Here is a 23,839-nt window from a genome sequence, read left to right as displayed (position 1 = left end):
CTAATTCATATTACATAAAAATCAAATTAAACATCAAAATCAAATAAAAAATATTTTAAGGTGATATTTTGTTTGTTTGTTTGTTTGTTTGTTTGCAGTATACGGGCCTCTGACTGTTGTGGCCTCTCCCGTTGCAGAGCACAGGCTCCGGATGCGCAGGCTCAGTGGCCATGGCTCACGGGCCCAGCCGCTCTGCGGCATGTGGGATCCTCCCGGACCGGGGCACAAACCCATGTCCCCTGCATCGGCAGGCGGACTCTCAACTACTGCGCCACCAGGGGAGCCCTTTAAGGTGATATTTTTAACATGATCTCAACACTGAAATTATTTTCAAATAATTAAAATTATAAATCATTAAAAAGTTAAAGTATAGATAAGTTTGTGAAAGGGACAATTTCCTAAGAAAGAAAAGAAATGAAAAAATGTAAAGAAAATTGTGTGTAGATATGAATACACTAAAATATAAAATGCTTATATATTACAGAAAAGCCATATACATTTCATTCGTATTTTCACATGCATTTATATAAAGTTTTGCAAAGTGCTTTCCTATGATTCTTTTTTTAAATCAAGTCATTTGACTTTCTAATTTAGGTATTCATGATTTCTCTCCTTAATTATGTCAGTCTTATTAACTGAAAGCAAAATAAAATCATATTCAAAATGAAAAGGCAAACTAGGGACAAACTAGGGGAATATCCTAATCGTATAAAAACAGGAAAAGTTTTTATATAAAAAATATCTCTAAAGAGAGAGAATAGAGAAAATAAAATAAAATGGAGAAAAACAGGTAAAAGAATACGAATAGGTAATTTACTTAAAAAACAAAAATAATAACAAACATATAAAACGTGTTCAACCTCATCTGTGATGAAAGAAATGCGAATTAAAACAACAATAGTATATATATATTTTTTTGCCTATCAATTTGGTAAGAACACACATATATATGTATATATATATATATATATATATGTATATAAATGTGTCACGCATGAGGGACAATAAAGCAAGAGGCATGGTTAATAAAGAGCATGAACACCTTATTTGTGTTGTTTCTTTTGTCGACTCAGTCTTGGAATTAAGAATTTAACCTTATCTGAAAGAGTCACTAGCAACAGAATCAAGCTCAGGGTACCAAAGTGTGATTGAGAAAAACAAAAACAACCAAAAAAGAGTTGAGCTTTAGCTCTGAGAGAGATGAAATTATAGCAACTTATCCCTCAACTAGCTGGCAAACAAATTCTTCACAAAACTCCATCTGGGCCTGGTCTTGGTTCAAGAAGTGGGGAGTTGCTATGCTGCATCCCCCAGAGAGAAGCTTTCTCTCCCGCAGAAGCCTGACCATGGAAGAGGATGAGGGAAGATGATGACTGAGAAGGTAGGAAATGCTTCAGGGAAGCTCAAGGACAGACAGAGCAACATCACTCGGAACTTTCATGGTTCTACCCCAGCTGGAAGCAAGGAGCAAGGAGCAGGGTTTACTGAGGCCTTTGTCTGACAAGGGCTGAGTGATTTTGAAATCATCCCCTTTAATCATTAAATGAGACTTTGCGTTTTCCAAGGACCCTACAAAAATGCACAAGTTGGGCCGTAGGCGAGTCAGAGGAGAAGAAGAGGCAGCTTGAATTAATGGGGGAAATTTCAGACAGTGAAAGCCCCGCATGAGGGATCTGGCCAGACAGCACGCTGGGAGCCTGTGGTTCACGGCTGCATCCTCCCTGCTGAGCAGGGGTTTTGAGTGATTTCAGGAGCTGATGGGAAATTAATCAGGAGAGAAGCAGTGACATTTGCTGCCACCGAAATCGATGTGTCAGTTGCCTATGACGGCATGAGTCACTTCCTTCCAAATACTTTCTTACCGCTGCAACTGGCCTCTTTCCTCTTCCATGGGATTCTTTTAATGTGGCTGTTACTTACCTTTGATTGATTGTCTAAATAACCTACGTCTTCCCTTCAGGTTTCCCCCCAGATTCAGCTTGGTGGAGAGGAGAGCAGTAAGTTGAAATACAATATAGATGTTAACTTGTAGATTCAGCAGAGATGACTGGACAATATCCAATCTCAGTAAGGCTGAGGGGCTAACTGTGGGAATCACTCTGCTCCCGTCCAGCTCGACCTCTGCTGCTGATGGAGAGCAAGTCATTTTGCTTCTTTTAGCCCTAAGTCTACTGGTGAAAAGTTTAGGGGCTGGACTATGTGGTGGATAACATTTTTCCAGCTTTAGTATCGTAAGGGACTGAAGACGAACAAAGAGCAGGAACAAGAGATTCCTATAATGTCAGAAAACGCTTGAAAAATACCCAACCACTTAATCTAAGAAATGCATATTGAAACAATGAGATACTTATTTAAACCTCTGTGGTCAGCAAAGACTTAATAAAGAAATGATACCACCTTCCTCTGGGTCATGGGAGGAAAAATGAGAGCTCTTGTTTGCTGTTGGCAGGAATACACATTTTTTAATAGGGCAGTTTATGCATATGCATCAGAAGTCTTAAAATGAGCATCATCTGTGATCTAGCAATTCCATTAGAATGAGTTCTGAGGAAATAATCAGAGACTCATGAATAATTTTAAGTACAAAGATTTTTATCACAGCATTATTTATACTACTGAAACCCAAAGGCTGATCTTCCTTTGCCCAGGACGAATTACGTGACACTCGATGGCAGGCTTGGGGACACGCAGAAGGTGCAGGATGAGCAAGACCCATATACATACTCAACATGCCAGGTATTTCCCTGCAATTCCTGATCCCATCCGCCCGTGCAGAGCCACTTTTTCAGAGATGATCCTGCCATGTGATCAAGGGAGACCCTGCCTTGTCCAGGTGGTTGTGGTCTTCTTTGTTGAAAGACCATCTTTGGCCCACCATTGGCTGCAGGACAAAGGGAACATACTATGGCTTGGTTTCTAAGGCCCTTCACAATTGAGTCTCACCCCATCCAGAAAGAGCTTATTGCCAACTTCTTTTCCATCGGCACTGCCTGCCTGTCCTTTTCTGTCACCATACGCACTCTGACCCCTGGTTACCAGGGAAACTGCTTTCTCTCCACCATCCCCTTCTCCTATCTGAAACCTTCCTTCCTTCAAAGGATGCTTCCAAGAAGTGTTCCCTGCCATTATTTGACCTCATCGTGTACATTGTCTAGCATATTTTTGTGTGTATTGCATTTTTTTGCTCAGTTTTGTTTCAGGTTTGTCTGTCTTTTCGATTATAGGATCTCTGAAACTGGCACTACGTCTTATATTTGAAAGGTTGCATGATATAGGAGAAAGAACAGGATATGGAATCAGACAAACCTGGGGTTAAATCCTGCGTAATGTTGGGTAAGTTACTTAACCTCTCTGAGTTTGAGTTTTATCATTTATAAGATGGAGATAATAGTTATTTCACAGAGTTGTAGTGTGGTTGATGAGATCAATGTTAACCACTTGGTACAATGCCTGCCCCACAGCACATACTCAGAAAATGTTAATTCCCTCCTCTTTGTCCCACTTTGGAGGAGTTGAGCTTAGCACATAGCAGATTTAGATAAAATCTTGTCACCTAGCCCGTTCCCCAGAGGACACTAGGAGCAATGAGTGGCCTGTAAGGAAGGAGAGCAGCAGTTGGTGAACCGGGAAAGCCCCTGTATGGGTCTGGCCTGCTGGCCTCTTACCTGATGATTGTCAGGGGGATGAAGTACACCAGGAAGGCCACGATGGTCATGTATGGGGTCCAGTAGGAGTCGTCAGGCCACAGGGCCCAGCACTGCACTTCACCATTGGAGAGTTTCCTTTTCCCAAATATGATAAGGGTGGGAATGGAGAACAGGAAAGAGAGGCTCCAGGCAATCACGCTGAGGACCTTGGCCTGCTTTTCTGCTCAGAGAAAAGAGGGGGATGCTTGGGCATCTGGAAACATCCTTTGGGAGCACGCGTGGCATCTAGTGTGGAAAAATATCATGGTGGAAGAGGGATTCTGGAAATCTCAGAGCCTCAGTTTCCTCATGCATAAAATGGGGATAATAGGACCAGCGTCTAAGGCTGATGCAGGGATTAAAAAGAGTATGCTTACACAGAAGCTAGAACACTGCCTGGCATAAGGTCAGTGTTCCCCAGTTTCTCCTCTTTTTCTTCCCCGATTTACCTGCTTGATTGAGATGCTGATGCACCCATTCCTAAAGTACTACGGAGCTCACTTTGTACCGCATACATTTGATAGGTTGCTGTGCAAGTGCTTGTCTTCTGTACCTTGCCCATCCTCAAAGGCAGGGATGGGACCTTTGGTCTGTCTGTCATCCTTCTCTTGTACCTAGTACTGTGAAGCACTGTGACAGTGTTTGAAAGCTGTTTGCCAAACATTTAGTAGCCTTCTTTCATTTGAAGGAACAAGGGAGGAATTGTAAGGCAGAGAAAGAACACTGGACTTGGTTCTGGAGAGCAGGGTTCATTCAAACCAAGCCCCGAAGTCTGATAGATATGACCCTACACACTAGATTTGGGCTCTTTCAGATGTGATATTTTAACCTTGGGCAGATCACTCAGTCTCAGCCTGAGTTCTTCTCTAAAGTGGGATTAAAAACAAATACACACTCTGCTCACCTAACCGAGTCATGATGGGGCTAGAGAGAGACAATTAGTATACATGAGAGTGCTTTTTGAAAACAGTTGTTTTGATGTGATGCTTTCTGTTAAGCTGTTGTTGAAGGTCTTCATCTTCATCTTCATCCCCATTGTAGCTGTGCTGTCTGTGCTGACTGGCCCTGGCGGCCCTTCTTCATCCAGGGACAGGAGACCTCCCTCCACCTTCCAACTTTCAAATTGGAAAGCAGGTGCATGTTTCTGGGTGGGGAGGGAAATGTAGAGTCTAGTGGTATCGTAGAGAGGTATGTAGGGTGTGGTCAAGGAGCTATAAGAAGTGAGAACAATTCTAGAAGAAACTAGGGACTCTAGTAGAATCTTGAATCCCAAATACTTGGGAGAATAATATCTGGGGTTCTGTTCTTGCTGAATTGTCACTCTGAAAAGAGTTATGAGAAAGATTTAGAAAACAGATATTACTGGCACACTGAACAAGCAGGAACCTTGGGGTGGAATTATAATACAGTCTTTTTAGGTCTTTCTGTCGTCCCCGTACGTGGATCCAGTGATCCAGTGGAGTGGGAGCTCTTCTTTTCCTGTTTGAAAACTCAGCCTCTTGATGTCAGTGATAATTAGGTAGTTAAAAAGCCCCTGCAGTCACCTTACGTGGTAAACAGTGCTTCAATGTAGTAATGAACTTAAAAATTAATAAGTAGATGGGCTTCCCTGGTGGCGCAGTGGTTGAGAGTCTGCCTGCCGATGCAGGGGACACGGGTTCGTGCCCTGGTCCGGGAAGATCCCACATGCCGCAGAGCGGCTGGGCCCGTGAGCCATGGCCGCTGAGCCTGCGCGTCCGGAGCCTGTGCTCCACAACAGGAGAGGCCACAACAGTGAGAGGCCCGCGTACCGCAAAGAAAAAAAAAAAATTAATAAGTAGAATATCAGATAATAATAAAGATTCAAAATTCCTTAGATGACTTCAAGTTAAGTCTTCTCTCCTCAGATGGGCCTGCATCAGGTATGAAACTGGAGTCTGGGAAGGGGGCCGAGCCCTCTGCTTGCTTTTCTCATCTGCTGTTCCTACTCCTCCTCCAGGTCGCCAACAAGTTTGGGGCCTCTCTGAGCTGGGGTGCAGGGGGCAAGGAGGAGAGAGGGGACAGGAGAGTTCTTACTTGACTAGTAGTGTCACAAAATGGCTCATGCTTTTTGTGCCTGGCTGCTGTTTAAGGCTGATGCTTCAACTCCTGAGGAACTTTCCCGGGCTCTTTGGAAACTCCTCTCCAGTTTCCGTTTGCCTTACTTGGTTGGCCTCTTTCCATTTCTCCCAGGTAACCTCCAGCCTCTTTCCTTTTCATGTTCTGGTAACTCAGGTTGAGGCTGGGTGACAGCCAGGATCTTCCAGACCTGTCCTGGAGCAGGTCCACAAAATAAGCCCTCCAAGGGCCAGTGTGTGAAGTGCAATTTTAAAAACACGGACAAAATAAAATTCTTCCATGGTTAAACTAAACTCCAATTTTTCAAAGTATTAAGTATTTAAATTGTTTCCAATTATTTTGTATTATAAATAATTCATATGCATCTCTTTGCACTGCTCTGGTTATTTCCTTAGCGTGAACTCTTAGAAACTGAAGATTTGGGCAAATATAGCTAAGTTTCCCCCAAAGTGTCTACAATTTATGGCTCCCACTGGAAGTGTACAGAAGTGTCCTTTTCCTTATAGTCGCCCAACACTGAGGATTCCTCCTCTTAGTCTAGTTATCTTGTTGGTAAGATTTCCTATCCAAATGTTTAATCTTGCAGTTCTTCAATTAGCAGAAACAATAAGGGAAATAAAAATAGTTTTTACTAAATAAAAAATTTTTAATTATTTATAAATAGTAAACATTGTAAACATACTTAAAAAGCAAAATGACAAATAGGAAATATTTGTATATGACAAGCAAAGGGCTAATATCCTTCTTATAAAGAACTCTGGCAAAGAAATAAGATCACACCAATTGAAAAAGTGGCAAAGGACATGAAAAAATTATGAGAAATTTTTGAGAAACAAAGCGACAAATAAATGAATGATATATAGAAATGATCTTCTTGACTACTAAAGAACTGCAAGATTTCTTTCCTAGAAAGATATTTTCCTCACCAAAATGATGAAAGTTTTACCCATACCCATACCCTCTTATGTTTAAAATTTTAGCTTTTTCAGTCCAATTGGAATTTACTTTGTAATTAACTGTGACATGTAGTGATCTATTTTTTTAAATGGCTAGACAGCTATTCTAACACCATACACTGGCAAATTCATTCTTTTCTAACTGATTTGGTATTCTATATGCTTTAGATAGGTTCCAGTATCATATTGTTATAATTATCAAAGTTTTATATTATATTTTCATATCTGGCATTATATATCTCTCTTCATTATGGGTTGATGTTTTTCTAATTATTCTCACAGTTACTTTTAATAAAGAGCTTTAAAACTGACAACTCCTCTGGAGTTGCTGGCTAAGGAAATTACCACTTTAGTAAAAAGCAATAAAACATCAGTAAAAATGTGCCCCCCCCCCATTTCTGCTCTCCTTCCCTTGGTTTTGTTACCATTGCCATGTGCTTGCTCAGCCACAGGAGAGTTCCTCCTGGCTTCCACTGGCTCCATTTTCTGTGCTGCTCTGTGGGGAATCTCTTTCTCCCGCCTTCTCTCAGCTCCGTCGCATAAACCCCCAACCCTGCCCCTCACAGCTGCCCTTACATTCCTACGTGCTGGAGCAGCAAGATGACTCTAGCCCAGGGTTCCCTGGACCTTCTTACACCCTGTTCCACCAACTACCACATCCTATAACCGTGCGGATCTTTTCAACTTCCTGCAAGGCCATGCAGCTTTCCTAGGGGGCTTGGCATCCTTGTTAATATTTAATCTGCTCCCTGTGTGCTGGGGATTCCTTGAAGTTTCTGGTCTTTGGATGGCGTCTTTCCTTGGCTCCCATCCCAGCTGCAGATCTCCTCCTATTTGTAGGCTTCCTCCATGACTTCAGTTGGGATTGGGCAGAGGAAGGGAAAATGGCTAATTTCTGTTTCCAAGCTTGCATCTTTCCCTGAAGCTATTAGAGATGATTATTTTCCAAGTGCCCTAAATTAAGTGTCTATTAGTTTTATAGTGAGGAAGTAAATTGCTTTACATCTTTTAAAGAACACTATAATATTCATTCCTGCCTTTCCTGTAATTTAGAACATGATTTATAATATTGCACAGTATCTCCCAGAACCAGTCATATTTCCCATAAGCTAAACAGTTGATTAATTTTTATCTAATGGATACGGTGGTGAGACATGTAACTGACCATGTTTCCCTCTTGACTGTGGATCCCAAAGCCTCGACCTCCAGCAAGTGTCCTGGGTCACCCCTCACGTGTTTTCTTATACTTATGTTCACTTTACTCCTATTTCTTCGCCTTGAAATACTCTGGTGTGGGTGTCTTTTTGTACACCAAATGCAATCCTTCCCAGAGCCTGCAGGATGTAAATAAGTGGTTGGCTGAGTAAGAGTATCACACTTTTGCATACATATATCATACAATGTCTCTCCCATTTACCTTTGTGCCCTCTCCTGCATCCTTCTCTGCCAGAGAAGATGCTAGAGCATGACACTGTCTGGAAAGCTTGGTGTGAATTGCACACCTTCCTACACTCACACAACCTACAAAAAGCCTGAGAAACAGGTATAAATTCAATCTTAAAATTACTTTCAGTTGCACACAACACACTGATATGTTTCTGGTATAAAAATTCCCTAAAGGCATGTAAGTCCCTGTGTTCTCTATGGAGAGTCCAGCTCCCATCCCCAGAGGTGAGGACTAGTTGGTGTACATTTTTGCAGGCAGTTGTTTATTATTCTGAGACCTCACTTTTTCTTGCATTCTCTCACACTCTTCTCTCTCTGTCTGTACACAATATCTAGCATTGTTTCGAGTTTTTCTTTACAATAATGTTATCATACAGTATGCATACTGCATGTGTGTCGTTTTTGTTACTCAGTATATGATGTAGATATTTTCATGTCAATGCATATGGCTCCACCACCTCCTCACTGAGAGACAGTGATCAAGGACACCTAAACTGAACCCAGACCATCTGGGTTCAGATCCTGCCTCTGCACCTACTAGCTGTGTGACCTTGGGCAAACTACTTTAACTCTTTGAATTGTAATTGCCCAGATTGAGATGCAAATCATAATAGAATTTACATCACAGAGCCGTTGTGAGGATTAAAGTATTTAACATATGTAAAGAACTTAGAGAATAGCACATAGTATGCAATCAATGAACCTAATCTACTGAAACTTCTACACAGGATGCTAGCCTTTCCTCCATTGAGGGACACCAAGGTTAGCATTGAATCCCTGCTATTCTAAGCAATTCTGCAACACACAACACACGCGTGTGCATGCACACATGTGAGTATTTGTCCAGAGAAGATACCAAGAAGTAGAATTTCTATGTCAAAAGGCTGCACATTTTATATTTTATTAGATATTATTAAGTTGCCATTCAAAGTATCTGTGTCAGTACTGCCTGATGTATTTAGTAGTATCTGATGACATTAATTCTACTTATTCTAAAGTTCTGCTTGCTCTATTAATTTTGCTTCCTTAGCTGTAAATCCTGCAGAAACGTATTTTAAACGTATTATCTATTTTCCACAGTTTGGCTTTTGTCACATTTTTTGTGATATTTGATTGCACCTCATTTTTGTAGGCAAGGTTTCCTATTAGGTTCTTCATTTTATCATTTTCACAGCCTGCTTGGGAAAGTGTAGTATGTTGGCTTCTTATTTGCTTTTGGGGGTCAAAGAGGTAAGTGGGCTCTGCCTGTGGGTGGAGTAATGGACAATTAGTCCTGTGACTAGGTACCCACCATCCCTCCAAGCTGTCATTGCTTCCCAGGGCCCCACTCTGTTTCTCCAAATCCAATATCTCCACTACTTGGAAGCAGGGACCTCCATCCCTCCTGCATGCCTGGGAAGGGGAAGAGCAGTGGGAAGGGAGAAGTGCTGTGATTAAATGTCCTCATTGTACTCCAGGAATCATCCTGCCAGTTTCCTTGAGTCCTTCTTGCTCTGGACATTTACACGATCTATTTAGGAAGACCTCTGCCATATTGCTGCATCATCATCTGTGTGTATTGTGGGTTGTGTGGTTTCAGCCTTCCCTCTGACCCACCTGCTTCTTTCTTTCAGGGATTCTTTGCTATCTCTGGATATAAGAGGGTTTTCCTTGTTTCTATTATAATTATAAATTAAAACATCTTTCCAATTGTTTCCATGGTTATAGGGTAAGGAGGGCAAGGTGCTTGTTTCTGGAAAATAAGCAAGTAGAAGTGGGAGTGTTCATTAGTTTGGATAGGTATGCGTGTTGACACTGCTCTTAAAAAACAAACAAACAAACCTGGCAGCATCAGCGTCAAGGTAATTGGTCACAAAGTAGGTCCAGCAAAGCACCTTTCCTAGTGGCTCTTGGCCATCCATAGAAGCCATCAGCATTTTCCCAGGCACCCAAACTTTCTTTTCTACATCTTTTTGGACAATCAGACTCATGAAGTTGGGGAGGAAGTGGAAGAGAAGAAAGGGGGAGGAAAAGACCATTACTAAGAGGATAATATTAGTGAAAACCCTCACTCAAGGATCGTACTTGTTTGAGCCAGCTCACCTCCTTGCAGGAACTTCATGGGGTAGACGATGGCATGGTACCTGTCTATGCTGAGGGACACCAGGACATAGGTAGAGGCATGGAGCAGCACAACCTGAAGACAGAAATGAGAGGAGGTGAGTGGGCTCACAGAGGTGATGAAATGCACATCATGGAAAGCAGAGCATTTTGTGCTATTTAGAAACCTTGTCACTGAACCAAGGGATGGATGACGTTTGGAGTATGGACAGGAATGACTGACTCCCATGTCAGGAAGAAGATTGCTGTTCTTGGTGCTGGGATTTGCACTGCTGGCTGTGACAGGTGAGAGTGCTTCCAGCTCTCGCTTGCTCACTCATTCACTTGGGTTTTCAGAGACGCTGCATTTCTCCAAGGATCAGTCCCTCTTGACATTTGCGTGGTACATGTGTTTGTAATTGACTTTTAAAGCTAAACTAATTTTCTCTGCCACAATTGACATTCCAGAATAATTAGAAACAAACATTCATTTGCCTTTTATCAATGTGAGTTGTTGAGAGATGATAGAAGGGATCTGGCTTCAGGGAGCCCATGTGCTGTTTTGAATCATTTATCACCATCTGTGCTGACACTCTCAGAGCTCCCCTTCCTCACCCACTTCTGCAGCAGAGCTGCTCACTAGGGTCAGCCCTTGGGTTCCCTCTTCTTCCTTCCCACCCTCTCTTTTATTAAGCTTATCCATGCCCTTTAGTGATATTTGCATACTTTGCAGAGAAGGAAATTGGGATATAAGAGGTTAATATCTCTTCTGTGAAGGGCATACTCAAAAGGTAATTAAATGAGATACCCCTGAAAGGCTGATCAGGGTGGAAAATTTTCAAATAACTTTGAGCCTCATTTCTACCAGGAGTCTAGCCATATCACTGCTTTGTCACCTTTGGGTCACATTCAGAGTGGTAGAAAAGTAACTCTAAGAGTGAAATCTAAGGGTGAGTGTCTGAATTTCTTCTAAGATGAAATAGAAATAACATGACTTTGGTAGTAACCTTTGTCTGAATTTGTATCTTTTTGTTCATTCCCTGGCTCAGACAAACAACGATCAACTACATTGTTGTTCTTTATTATTTTTATCTCTGTAACACTACCACAAATGCATCCCAGCATCAGTGTTGTAGAAGGTGCCATAGGGAGGGCGTTCTGGAGACTGATCAGAGATTGAAGGCTCCCCTGAGGGATATAAGAAGAAATTCTCGTCTTGCTAAAAAAGGTGATGAACGGTCAGAGAGATAAATGATGGCAAGATTTTACAACAACAAAAATAAGATGGCTGTCTCCTTAGAGAAAACTGGGATTTTTACGTGGGATCCATGAATTCAGAATTGTTAAGGCTGGCCACACTCAGTTGAGGAGATGGCATCAGAGAAGGATGGGAAAGAGCGCTCCCAAGGGCAGAATGTTGTGATGAGACGGTCATAAGAACGGCGGCATCCGCGGCTGTGTTGAGTGAGATGACTCCCACAAGTTCAGAATCTGAAGCAGGGGGAAAGGTCACAGTAGAGTGCCCAGAGGAGCAGGCAAAGTCAATAAAAAGAGATCTACTTTGAGACACAGTCAAAAAGAGTATTTAACTTCAGGAGTCTTCAAACATCTAGGCAGGGTGGGAGGGAGATGCAAGAGGGAGGGGATATGGGGATATATGTGTATGTATAGCTGATTCACTTTGTTATATAGCAGCAACTAACACAACAATGTAAAGCAATTATACCTAAATAAAGATGCTAAAAAAAAAATAGAGTGATGGCCAAAGGTATACTGAGCAACTGAAAACTAAAAGAAGGCATTCATTACAGTACTACTGTTAGACAAATTAAATTCAAAGCAAATAGCACTACATGGAATAAAGGGATTATTTATAGTGATAATAGATACAAGATACAATGGCAATAGAATATTAATAAACCTAAATGTAACAAGTAACATAACACTAAATATATAACTAAGATGTTCAAAGTTCTACAGAGGAAAAAAACACAATAATACATAGGTAGAAATAATTAAACAAACTGTAAGAATAATACACATTATTGTAAAATGTCTAGGCAATATTTCAAAAATTAGTCATAAACTAAACTACCAAGAAGAAAAACCCTCAATAGATTCCAAAAAGTGGAATTTATACAATTCACATATCTAAAACAACAAACAGTAAAAGCTGAAATTAGTATCTTCTTTTTTTAAAAATACCACTTGGAAATTTAAACACCCTTATAATTAACTTGAGTCAAGAAGGAAATTAAAGTATAATTATAGTCAATTCATAAATGTCAACAATGAAAATTCTACACGTCAACAACATATGGGATACCATTTGTAGAACAGATGGCAGCTTGAGGACATATGTCTAAATTCTCACTACCCCACCCTCAATTCTGACAAAAATGACCTAGGAAATATGAAACCAAAAAAAAAAAATATTCTTGCAGAAAAGTGAGACTTAAATGCAGAAAACTTAAAAATTTTTATTTAGAAAAATGCCAGATTGGATTCATTTAAAGTAGAATCTCTGGACTGACTTAAAAAAAAAGTCAATATACTTTATTTTTTAGAACAATTTTACTTTTACAGAAAAAATTGAGCAGATAAGACAGAGTTTCCATATTAGCCCCCCTTCCCCACACTTTCTCCTCTTATTAACATCTTACATTAGTGTGGTCAATTTTTTTAAATTGATGATCCAATATTGATACATTATTATTAACTAAAGTCCAAGGTTTATATTGAGATTCGCTCTTTGTGTTGTACAGTTCCATGGGTTTTGACAAATGCATAATGTCATTTATCCATTATTACAGTATCATGCAGAAGAGTTTCACTGTCCTAAAAATCCCTTTTGCTTTATCTATTCAATCCCTCCAAATCCCTGGCAACGACTGATCTTTTTACTGTCACCATGGATTTTCCTTTTCCAATGTCATGTAGTTATAATCATACAAAAGTAACCTTTTTAGACTGGCTTCTTTCACCTAGCAATGTGCGTTTAAGATTCCTCCATGACTTTTCTTGGCTTGATAGCTCATTTTGGTTTATTTATCCATTCAGCTTTTGAGGGGTATCTTACTTTTAGTTTCTGGCAATTATGAATAAAACTGCTATAAACATTCTTGTGCAGGCTTTCTTGTGGATATAAGTTGTCAACTCAATTAGGTAAATACCTAGGAGCACAACTGCTAGATCGTATGGTAAGAGTATGTTCAATTTTATAAGAAACTACGAAACTGTCTTCTAAAGTGTACCATTTTGCATTCCCACAAGAAATGAATGAGACCTCCTGTAGCTACACATTCTCAGTACCATTTCATATCGTCAATTAAAATTTTTTTAGCCATTCTAATAGGTGTGTAGTTGTATCTCATTGTTGTTTTTCTTTGTAATTCCCTAATGCCATGTAATGTTGAACTTCTTTTCATATGCTTGTTTGTTATCTGTGTATCTTCTTTGCTGAAGTGTCTGTTCAGTTCTTTTGCCCATTTTGAAGAGGGTTGTTTGTTTTCTTATTGCTGAGTTTTAGGATTTTGTTGTATATTTTGGATATAAATTCTTTATCAAATATATGTTTTGCATATTTTTTCCCATCTGTGCCTTGTTTCTCCAGTCTCTTGACAGTGTCTTTTGCAGAGAATAAATTTTAAATTTTCATAAAACCCCAACTTTCAATTTTTTCTTTTATGGATTGTGCTTTTGATGTTGTATCTAAAAAAACCATTGAAAGACCCAAAGTCCCCTAGATTTTTCTCCTATGTTATCTTCTAGTAGTTTTATAGTACTGCATATTTCATTCCAGTCTGTGATCCATATTTAGTTAGTTTTTGTGAAATGTGTAAAGTTGGTTGGATTCTTATTTATTTATTTTTGCAAGTGGATTTCCAATGACTCCGGCAGTATTTCTTAAACAGGCTATCCTTTCTCCATTGAATTGTCTTTGCTCCTTTGTCAAAGATCAGTTAGACTTTTTGTGTGTATCTGTTTCTGGGCTGTCTGTTCTATTGATCTGTTTGTTGATTCTTTTCCAATATCATGCTGTCTTGATTTCTGTAGCTTTATAGTAATTCTTGAAATCAGATAGTGTCAACCTTCCAACCATGTTCTTCTTTTTCAATATTGTATCTGCCATTCTGTGTTGTTTGCCTTAAACTTCAGCATTTGTCCATATCTATAAAATAACTTGGTGGGATTTTGATTGGGATTGCATTGAATTTATAAATCACATTGGGAAGAATTAACATTTTAACAATAGTGAGCCTTCCTATCTATGAACATGGAATATCTATACATTTTAAGATATTGTTTGATTTTTTTAAACAGTTTTTCCAGTTTTCTTCATATTGATCTTGCATATATTTTGTTAGATTTATACCTAAATATTTCATATATCTGGTGCTAACATAAATGGTACTGTGTTTTTAACTTCAAATTGTTTATTGCTGGTATATGAAAAAACAACTGTCTTCTGTATATTAACCTTGTATTCTGCAACCTTGCTATTTTTCACTTAATTGTCTACATAGACAAACTTGCCATCTGTGAACAAAGATGTTTTTATTTCATCTTTCCCAACCTATGTACCTTTTATTTCTTTTTCTAGTTCTTTTGAATTAGTTGGAACTTCCAGTATGATGCTGGATAAGAGTGTTGAGAGGAGACATCCTTGCCTTGTTTCTAACCTTAAGAGGAAAGCTTCTAGTTTCTCACCATTAAGTATGAGGTTAGTTGTAGGTTTTTTGTAAATGTTTGTTATCAAGTTGAGGAAGCTCTTCTCTATGCATAGTTTTCTGAGAGTTTTTATCATGAGTGGGTATTGGATTTTGTCAAATGCTTTTTCTGTATCTATTGATATGATCATATAATCTTTTCTTACCTTTTGTTGTTATGAATTACATCAGTTGAATTTTGAATGTTGAACTGGCCTTGCATACCTGGAATAAACCCCACTTGGTCATAGTGTATGAGGAAATAATGAGAAGTCTGCAGTCTGGAAGGTGGCCCTCACCTGACCATGCTGGCACACTGATCTTGGATTTCCAGCTGCCAGAACTGTGAGAAATAAATGTTTATTTTTCATAAGCCACCTACTCTGTGGTATTTTTGTTATAGCAGCCTGAATGGGCTAAGACAGCCAGAATACATCAAAAGGATAGTAACCCAGAAATTTTACCTAATGCTTGAAATATGAGTGTTTATGTTCTTATTGTTTCTTATTTGCATTTTCTTTATATAGGTATTATTTTTAACAACCAAAAAAAAAAAAAAAACCATGTAAAAAATCTTAGAAATTTTGCTTCTCCTTTCAACTAGGAGGAAGTGAGCAGTTTGTTGCATCAGAGTGCAGGGTTTTATATTATATTCCTTATGAAGAATCCAAGAGCTAATTTTGGTGTCAGTTTGTCTCATCACATTTGGAAGGTGCTACATACCTGCAAATAGCAGACTACTCGGCAAACCAGATCAGGTGCCATGAAGTCTTCAGTGAATCTCCAAATGATATCTGTCAAGATGTTAACCAGTCCTGTGAAAGAGTCTAACAAAAACACACAAGTGGTTGATTTCAGCCTCTTTCAAATTTGCAGGTATGCTACAGTAGAAATGAATTCCTGGGGAGATTTTTTTTTTTTTTCTGATTTGTTAGGTGGCCATTGAGGGAATGTAAGACAAGGCAGGAGTTACTTGACTTTATTACTAGAGCCTCTCGCCACTCAGATGTAGCTACTTAGGAAGGAGTTTTGTAATGACTAAAGAGGAATTATATTAATCACAGAGTTGACCTTTTAAATCAGATGAGAGGAGTATTAAAGGTGTTTAGACCTGTACTAAAACAACGACTGTGTGAGGATCAATAAAGGGCAAAATTGAGAAAAGGAAAATATTTATTCTCATGAAGCCCCTCAAAATTTCCGTTTCTGCACCCATCATTTTACAACTTGGACCTCTCGTTACCTCCCTACATCCAGGTATGGCCCCCTTCCCCAGGTTCCTCTGCTTTCTTCTTCTTTCCCCTTTCAAATCCACCTTTGGAAAAAGTCAAGTGCATAATTTATCAATTTCATTGACTTAGTTGGTTAAACTACAGAGGAATTGAGGCCAAGATATGAGACCAAGGTTAGAGATTTTGTGCTCATTTCTATAGTTACAGACTATATAAGTTGTACGGATGTCTCCAGAAGCTATGGTAAAATATGCTATGTGTCTAGAAGTTCCTTCTCCCCCCACCCCCATGACAAATATCTTTAATTGGTTATGTGATCCAGAATCTTTCTCAAAACAGTGCTTCAGGGATTCTCTGCTGAATAGGACTGGAACTTAAGACTGAATCACTGACTTAGGGTCACTTTCTTGGGAGATGAGTTATAACACTCTGTCAAGGACCTGAGAGGCAGGACCGTAAATCTTCCCTTTCTGGATCTTCACCATTAATAAGGTGAAGTCTGAGCCCCTAGTTTAGCATCAAAGCCTTCCACGATCTGGTGTTGCCGGCCTCTTGCCAAGTCCCCAGCTGGCATTTTTATATTGAACACCAGTGTTCTGCCTGTCTCTTCCTTTTTGTTTCTCTATAAGTAACAACAATTAGAAGTATTGGCAAGCACACGAGAACTACCAGAAAATTGTCAGAAAAATTGGAGGAGAGAAATCTCACGGCAGTTCTGGGTAGTCAGAGAAGTTCTAACTGAGAAGGTCAGATGAGAGCAGGGTCTTCAGAGTTGTGGGCTTGTGATTTGATCAAATAGGAATTTTATGGAGCTTTTCATGGCAGATGTGGACTCATTGAATGAGTGGAATGGGCATTGGAGTTACTTGGATATGCTCTTATGGTTTACTTATTCCTTAATTTAAAAATAATGAGGAAAAACCCCCCAAGCTTATGTTTCTCTAGATCTAAGTGGCTCTATGAACAATTATAATGTAATCCAGTAAAAAAAACTTTCCCCCTGGAGCTCAAGCTTAAATAAGCCCATCTCTGGGAGGAGACTATCAATAGACTGTGCCACTGCATTTGTTATTTGTTATTAAGGAAATGCTGCTCAATCTGATCGGTAAAAGCTATTTAGTTGCCTAAGTAATTGAGGACAATGCAAATAAGCCTTTCCTAAATGGTAATTAACAGGACCTGAGGAACAAAGTGTACACTTTAAAGGCTTAATCATTTCCATGTACTCTTGCTTTTTAAAATTTCTTCTGTGAATGATTCTAGGAAACTGTTACACTCAGAAAAGCCAAAACCAGCTCCTGGCAGGCTTTAGTGTTCCTTTGACAGGTTCTTGTGGGTTCCCAGTCCGAGCCTGAATATGGTTGGAGTGGGGAGAAGTCAAAATGAGATGACACCTGAGCTGAACCCTGAAGGGTCAGTAAGGATAGATCAGGGGAAAAGGGAGGGAAGGACATTGATTATGGCACAGATGACAGCATGAACAAAGTTATGGAGGTGAGACAAAGTGAGATGAGAAATTAAATGGCTTGTGCATATGAAACAACAATAATTTGCTGAAGCATAAAATAGGTGCTTGAAAGTGGCAAGAAATGGGCGTGGAGAGACAAGAATCCAGGGATTTTAGGGTCTTATGTGCCAATTAAAGGAGCTTTTGTTTTTTCATATACTGAGGGAATAATTAAATGTTTATGCACTCAGACATGTTTTAAATAGATTTCTTTAGTTACTGTAGTGGTTGTGTTGGGGAGGGAGGGGGAGATCTGTTTGGTAGTTCCAGTACTGGAATTACCATTTAGATTTGTTAGGGAACTGTGCAGAAGCTCAAGAAAGAGATCATGACAATGAAAACATGATGACCCAAAGCCTATGGGATGCAGCAAAAGCAGTTCTAAGAGGGGAGTTTATAGCAATACAATCCTACCTTAAGAAACAAGAAAAATCTCAAATAAACAACCTAACCTTATACCTAAAGCAATTAGAGAAAGAAGAACAAAAAAAACCCAAAGTTAGCAGAAGGAAAGAAATCATAAAGATCAGATCAGAAATAAATGAAAAAGAAATGAAGGAAACGATAGCAAAGATCAATGAAACTAAAAGCTGGTTCTTTGAGAAGATAAACAAAATTGATAAACCATTAGCCAGACTCATCAAAAAAAAAAAAAAAAGGGAGAAGACGCAGATCAATAGAATTAGAAATGAAAAGGGAGAAGTAACAACTGACACTGCAGACACACAAAGGATCATGAGAGATTACTACAAGCAACTACACGCCAATAAAATGGACAACCTGGAAGAAATGGACAAATTCTTAGAAATGCACAGCCTTCCGAGACTGAACCAGGAAGAAATAGAAAATACGAACAGACCAATCACAAGCACTGAAATTGAGATTTCAGTGATTAAAAATCGTCCAACAAACAAAAGTCCAGGACCAGATGGCTTCACAGGCGAATTCTATCAAACATTTAGAGAAGAGTTAATACCTATCCTTCTCAAACTCTTCCAAAATGTAACAGAGGGAGGACACTCCCAAACTCATTCTACGAGGCCACCATCACCCTGATACCAAAACCAGACAAAGATGTCACAAAGAAAGAAAACTACAGGCCAATATCACTGATGAACATAGATGCAAAAATCCTCAACAAAATACTGGCAAACAGAATCCAGCAGCACATTGAAAGGATCATACACCATGATCAAGTGGGGTTTATCCCAGGAATGCAAGGATTCTTCAGTATACGCAAATCAATCAATGTGAAACACCATATTAACAAATTGAAAGAGAAAAACCATATGATCATCTCAACAGATGCAGAGAAAGCTTTCGACAAAATTCAACACCCATTTATGATAAAAATCCTCCAGAAAGTAGGCATAGAGGAAACTTACCTCAACATGATAAAGGCCACATATGACAAACCCACAGCTAACATCGTCCTCAATGGTGAAAAACTGAAACCATTTCCACTAAGATCAGGAACAAGACAAGGTTGCCCACTCTCACCACTATTATTCAACATAGTTTTGGAAGTTTTAGCCACAGCAATCAGAGAAGAAAAAGAAATAAAAGGAATCCAAATAGGAAAAGAAGAAGTAAAGCTGTCACTGTTTGCAGATGACATGATACTATACATAGAGAATCCTAAAGATGCTACCAGAAAATAGTAGAGCTAATCAATGAATTTGGTAAAGTAGCAGGATACAAAATTAATACACAGAAATCTCTTGCATTCCTATACACTAATGGTGAAAAATCTGAAAGTGAAATTAAGAAAACACTCCCATTTACCATTGCAACAAAAAGAGTAAAATATCTAGGAACAAACCTACCTAAGAAGACAAAAGACCTGTATGCAGAATATTTTAAGACACTGATGAAAGAAATTAAAGATGATACAAATAGATGGAGAGATATACCATGTTCTTGGATTGGAAGAGTCAACATTGTGAAAATGACTATACTACCCAAAGCAGTCTACAGATTCAATGCAATCCCTATCAAACTACCACTGGCATTTTTCACAGAACTAGAAAAAAAAAATCTCACAGTTTGTATGAAAACACAAAAGATGCCGAATAGCCAAAGCAATCTTGAGAAAGAAAAACAGAGCTGGAGGAATCAGGCTCCCTGACTTCAGACTATACTACAAAGCTACAGTAATCAAGACAGTATGGTACTGGCACAAAAACAGAAATATAGATCAATGGAACAGGATGGAAAGCCCAGAGATAAACCCACACACATATGGTCACCTTAGCTTGATAAAGGAGGCAAGAATATACAGTGGATAAAAGACAGATTCTTTGATAAGTGGTGCTGGGAAAACTGGACAGCTACATGTTAAAGAATGAAATTAGAACACTCCCTAACACCATACACAAAAATAAACTCAAAATGGATTAAAAACCTAAATGTAAGGCCAGACACTATTAAACTCTTAGAGGAAAACATAGGCAGAACACTCCATGACATAAATCACAGCAAGATCCTTTTTGACCCACCTCCTAGAGAAATGGAAATGAAAAGAAAAATAAACAAATGGGACCTAATGTAACTTAAAAGCTTTTGCACAGCAAAGGAAACCATAAACAAGACAAAAAGACAACCCTCAGAATGGGAGAAAATATTTGCAAGTGAAGCAACTGACAAAGGATTAATCTCCAAAATTTACAAGCAGCTCAATATCAAAAAAACAAACAACCCAATCCAAAAATGGGCAGAAGATCTAAATAGACATTTCTCCAAAGGAGATGTACAGATTGCCAACAGACACATGAAAGAATGTTCAACATCATTAGTCATTAGAGAAATGCAAATCAAAACTATAATGAGGTATCACCTCACACCGGTCAGAATGGCCATCATCAAGAAATCTACAAACAATAAATGTTGGAGAGGGTGTGGAGAAAAGGGAACTCTCTTGCACTGCTGGTGGGAATGTGAATTGGTACAGCCACTTTGGAGAACAGTATGGAGGTTCCTTAAAAAACTAAAAATAGAACTACCATATGACCCAGCAATCCCACTACTGGGCATATACCCTGAGAAAACCATAATTCAAAAAGAGTCACATACCAAAATGTTCATTGCAGCTCTATTTACAATAGCCCGGAGATGGAAACAACGTAAGTGTCCATCATCGGATGAATGGATAAAGAAGATGTGGCACATATATACAATGGAATATTACTCAGCCATAAAAAGAATGAAATTGAGTTACTTGTAGTGAGGTGGATGGACCTAGAGTCTGTCATACAGAGTGAAGTAAGTCAGAAAGAGAAAAACAAGTACCGTATGCTAACATATATATATATGGAATCTAAGAAAAAAAAAAAAAGGTCATGAAGAACCTAGGGGCAAGATGGGAATAAAGACACAGACCTACTAGAGAATGGACTTGAGGATATGGGGAGGGAGAGGAGTAAGCTGGGACAAAATGAGAGAGTGGCATGGACATATATACATTACCAAATGTAAAATAGATAGCTAGTGGGAAGCAGCCGCAGAGCACAGGGAGATCAGCTCTGTGCTTTGTGACCACCTAGACAGGTGGGATAGGGAGGGTGGGAGGGAGGGTGACCCAAGAGGGAAGAGATATGGGGATATATGTATATGTGTAACTGATTCACTTTGTTATAAAGCAGAAACTAACAGACCACTGTAAAGCAATTATACTCCAATAAAGATGTTAAAAAAGAAAGAAAGAGATCACTGGTACCTAGTATATGTCAAATTGGAGTAAAAATATAGAGAAAGATGCAAAGTTGACATATTTTATAAGGTAAAATAAGAAGGATTTGGTGACTATTAGATGTTTTAAAGGTGAGGTAGAGGGAGTAGTTGACAACGTATTGAGTTGGCCAAAAATTTCGTTCGGGTTTTTTGTACCATGTTACGGAAAAACCCAGACGAACTTTTGAGCCAACCCAATGTTAAGGTCCTGGCTTACGCGGCCCTGGTAGATGGTGGCGCCTCCTGCAAATACAGGAAGATAAGCTCACTCTGTTTGGGTTGCTTCCAGGCTTCCTAAGATTTTGTGTGAACATAAGTTTTCATGTCCTCAGGGTAAAAGCCCAGGAGTAGACTGTTGGGCCATAGGGTAAGTATGGCCTTTCATAAGAAACTGCTCAACAGTTTTCCGGAGTTGCTGCAGCATAGTGATGCTCACCCAAAACGTATGATTCAGTGCTTCTGCATTCTTATCAGCACTTGGTATTGTCTGTATGTTTTCTTTCAGTCATTTGACATTGTATGTAGTGGTCTCTCATTATGGCTTCAATGTGCATTTCCCTAATGGTTAATGACATTGTTGCTATGGTCAGCCTCACCCTGTACAGGCTTCAGATTCCTCTTTGGATGCTCTGTTATGGTGGAGCTGGGGTGCTGGAGGGTTTTAATGCTGCACTCTTGGCTTTCAGATGTATCTCTATTCCTGCACTGTTACTATTTACTACGCAATGCTTGCTAAGCTGGTGGTTGTAATGCTCTGTTTTGTCCTGGCTCAGCCTCAGTCTCACATAGACCTGTGCACCTGGGCCTTGGGGCTGGGACATTTTCAGTGTTCCAATTCCTCCCTCCCATGGCAATCAAACTCCTGCCTTGTATCTGTGGTGGGTCGTGTGTGGGAGAGAGTTTCAATCTCTTCCTCTAGTGGTAGGAGACTTCTAATGGCATTGGTATAGTATCCGGGACCAGCTGCTTTATACCTCCATCCCAAAGACTGAGGGTTTTTAATGTTTCTCTGCCCTTCTGTGTGCTTTGGGGGCAATAGAATTTGGTCCCACGGTGGCCTAGGGTTTTTATTAAGAGAAGTGACTGGCAGGAGGGCAGCATTTCATGCCTTTCCTGTAGGCATGACCTAAACCTTTCTGTATACCTGCACACCGTCTCTATAACAACTCCTCAATTCTGCCATTGCAGTGTGGAAGCAGCCATGGGCACTCCTCTAACCGAATGGACATGGCTGTGTCCCAATAAAACTTTATTTATAAAAATGGGCTTTGGGCTGAAATTGGCCTGTGGGCTGTAGTTTGCCAACCCCTGGTCTACAGAATAAACTCCAAATGCCCTGTTGTGACTTTGGGATCCTTCCTGCCTTTCTCTTCAGTGTGATCTTTTCTCATCCTATCCTAAATTTATACTTCAAGAGAAACCCTTTCAACCAGCACATTAATAGTGACATCCAGTTAGTTGGTCAAAACATTGGTTAAAGAAAGGAAGCACACCCACAAACTCATCTTAAAATATCTTTTTTTTTTAAAATTATTTATTTATTTATTTTTGGCTACATTGGGTCTTTGTTGCTGTGCGCAGGCTTTCTCTAGTTGCGGTTAGCGGGGGCTGCTCTTTGTTGTGGTGCACGGGCTTCTCATTGCGGTGGCTTCTCTTGTTGCGGAGCAGGGGCTCTAAGCGGGCGGGCTTCAGTAGTTGCGGCACGTGGGCTCAGTAGTTGTGGCTCGCGGGTTCTAGAGCACAGGCTCAGTAGTTGTGGCACACGGGCTTAGTTGCTCCGTGGCATGTGGGATCTTCCCGGACCAGGGCTCGAACCCATGTCCTCTGCACTGGCAGGCGGATTCTTAACCACTGTGCCACCAGGGAAGCCCTTAAAATATCTTAACGTAAAACATTCACGGACATTTATTTGTCTTTTCTTTAACACAGGGCCAAGACTTTTATTTGATTTTATGTGCATAAAATCAATTTTTTGTGTGCATAATGCATTTTTTATGATTGCCAGTTCTGGTTTCTTTAGATTAGAATGAGAACTAGAGATATCAGCAAAGCAATTTGAGACAGAATCTCATTGTAGGGATTTTTTTTTTTTTTAAGATGTTGGGGGTAGGGTAGGAGTTTTTATTAATTAATTAATTTATTTTTGCTGTGTTGCGTCTTCGTTTCTGTGCGAGGGCTTTCTCTAATTGTGGCAACCAGGGGCCACTCTTCATCGCCGTGCGCGGGCCTCTCACTATCGCGGCCTCTTGTTGCGGAGCACAGGCTCCAGACGTGCAGGCTCAGCAGTCGTGGCTTACGGGCCCAGTTGCTCCGCGGCATGTGGGATCCTCCCAGCCCAGGGCTCAAACCCGTGTCCCCTGCATTAGCAGGCAGACTCCCAACCACTGCGCCACCAGGG

At 39.8% G+C, this 23,839-nt stretch overlaps 1 protein-coding gene across 1 annotated transcript in view; it reads right to left on the bottom strand.

The window, feature by feature from the left end:
• NPSR1 (neuropeptide S receptor 1) overlaps positions 1–23,839 on the bottom strand; it is a gene marked incomplete at both ends in the record, with an annotated part of 108,207 nt that overhangs the window by 22,447 nt on the left and 61,921 nt on the right. The window contains 3 exons of the mRNA XM_082632238.1: positions 3,666–3,867; positions 10,268–10,361; positions 15,697–15,800. Coding sequence (XP_082488364.1) covers positions 3,666–3,867; positions 10,268–10,361; positions 15,697–15,800 — 400 coding nt within the window. The remainder of the gene's footprint in view (positions 1–3,665; positions 3,868–10,267; positions 10,362–15,696; positions 15,801–23,839) is intronic.

The sequence above is a fragment of the Mesoplodon mirus genome, assembly GCF_964341445.2.
Source record: "Mesoplodon mirus genome assembly, chromosome: 9".
NCBI lineage: Eukaryota > Metazoa > Chordata > Mammalia > Artiodactyla > Ziphiidae > Mesoplodon > Mesoplodon mirus.
The sequence above is the reverse complement of the archived record's forward strand: the minus strand, read 5'-3'. Positions and strand labels throughout refer to the sequence as shown.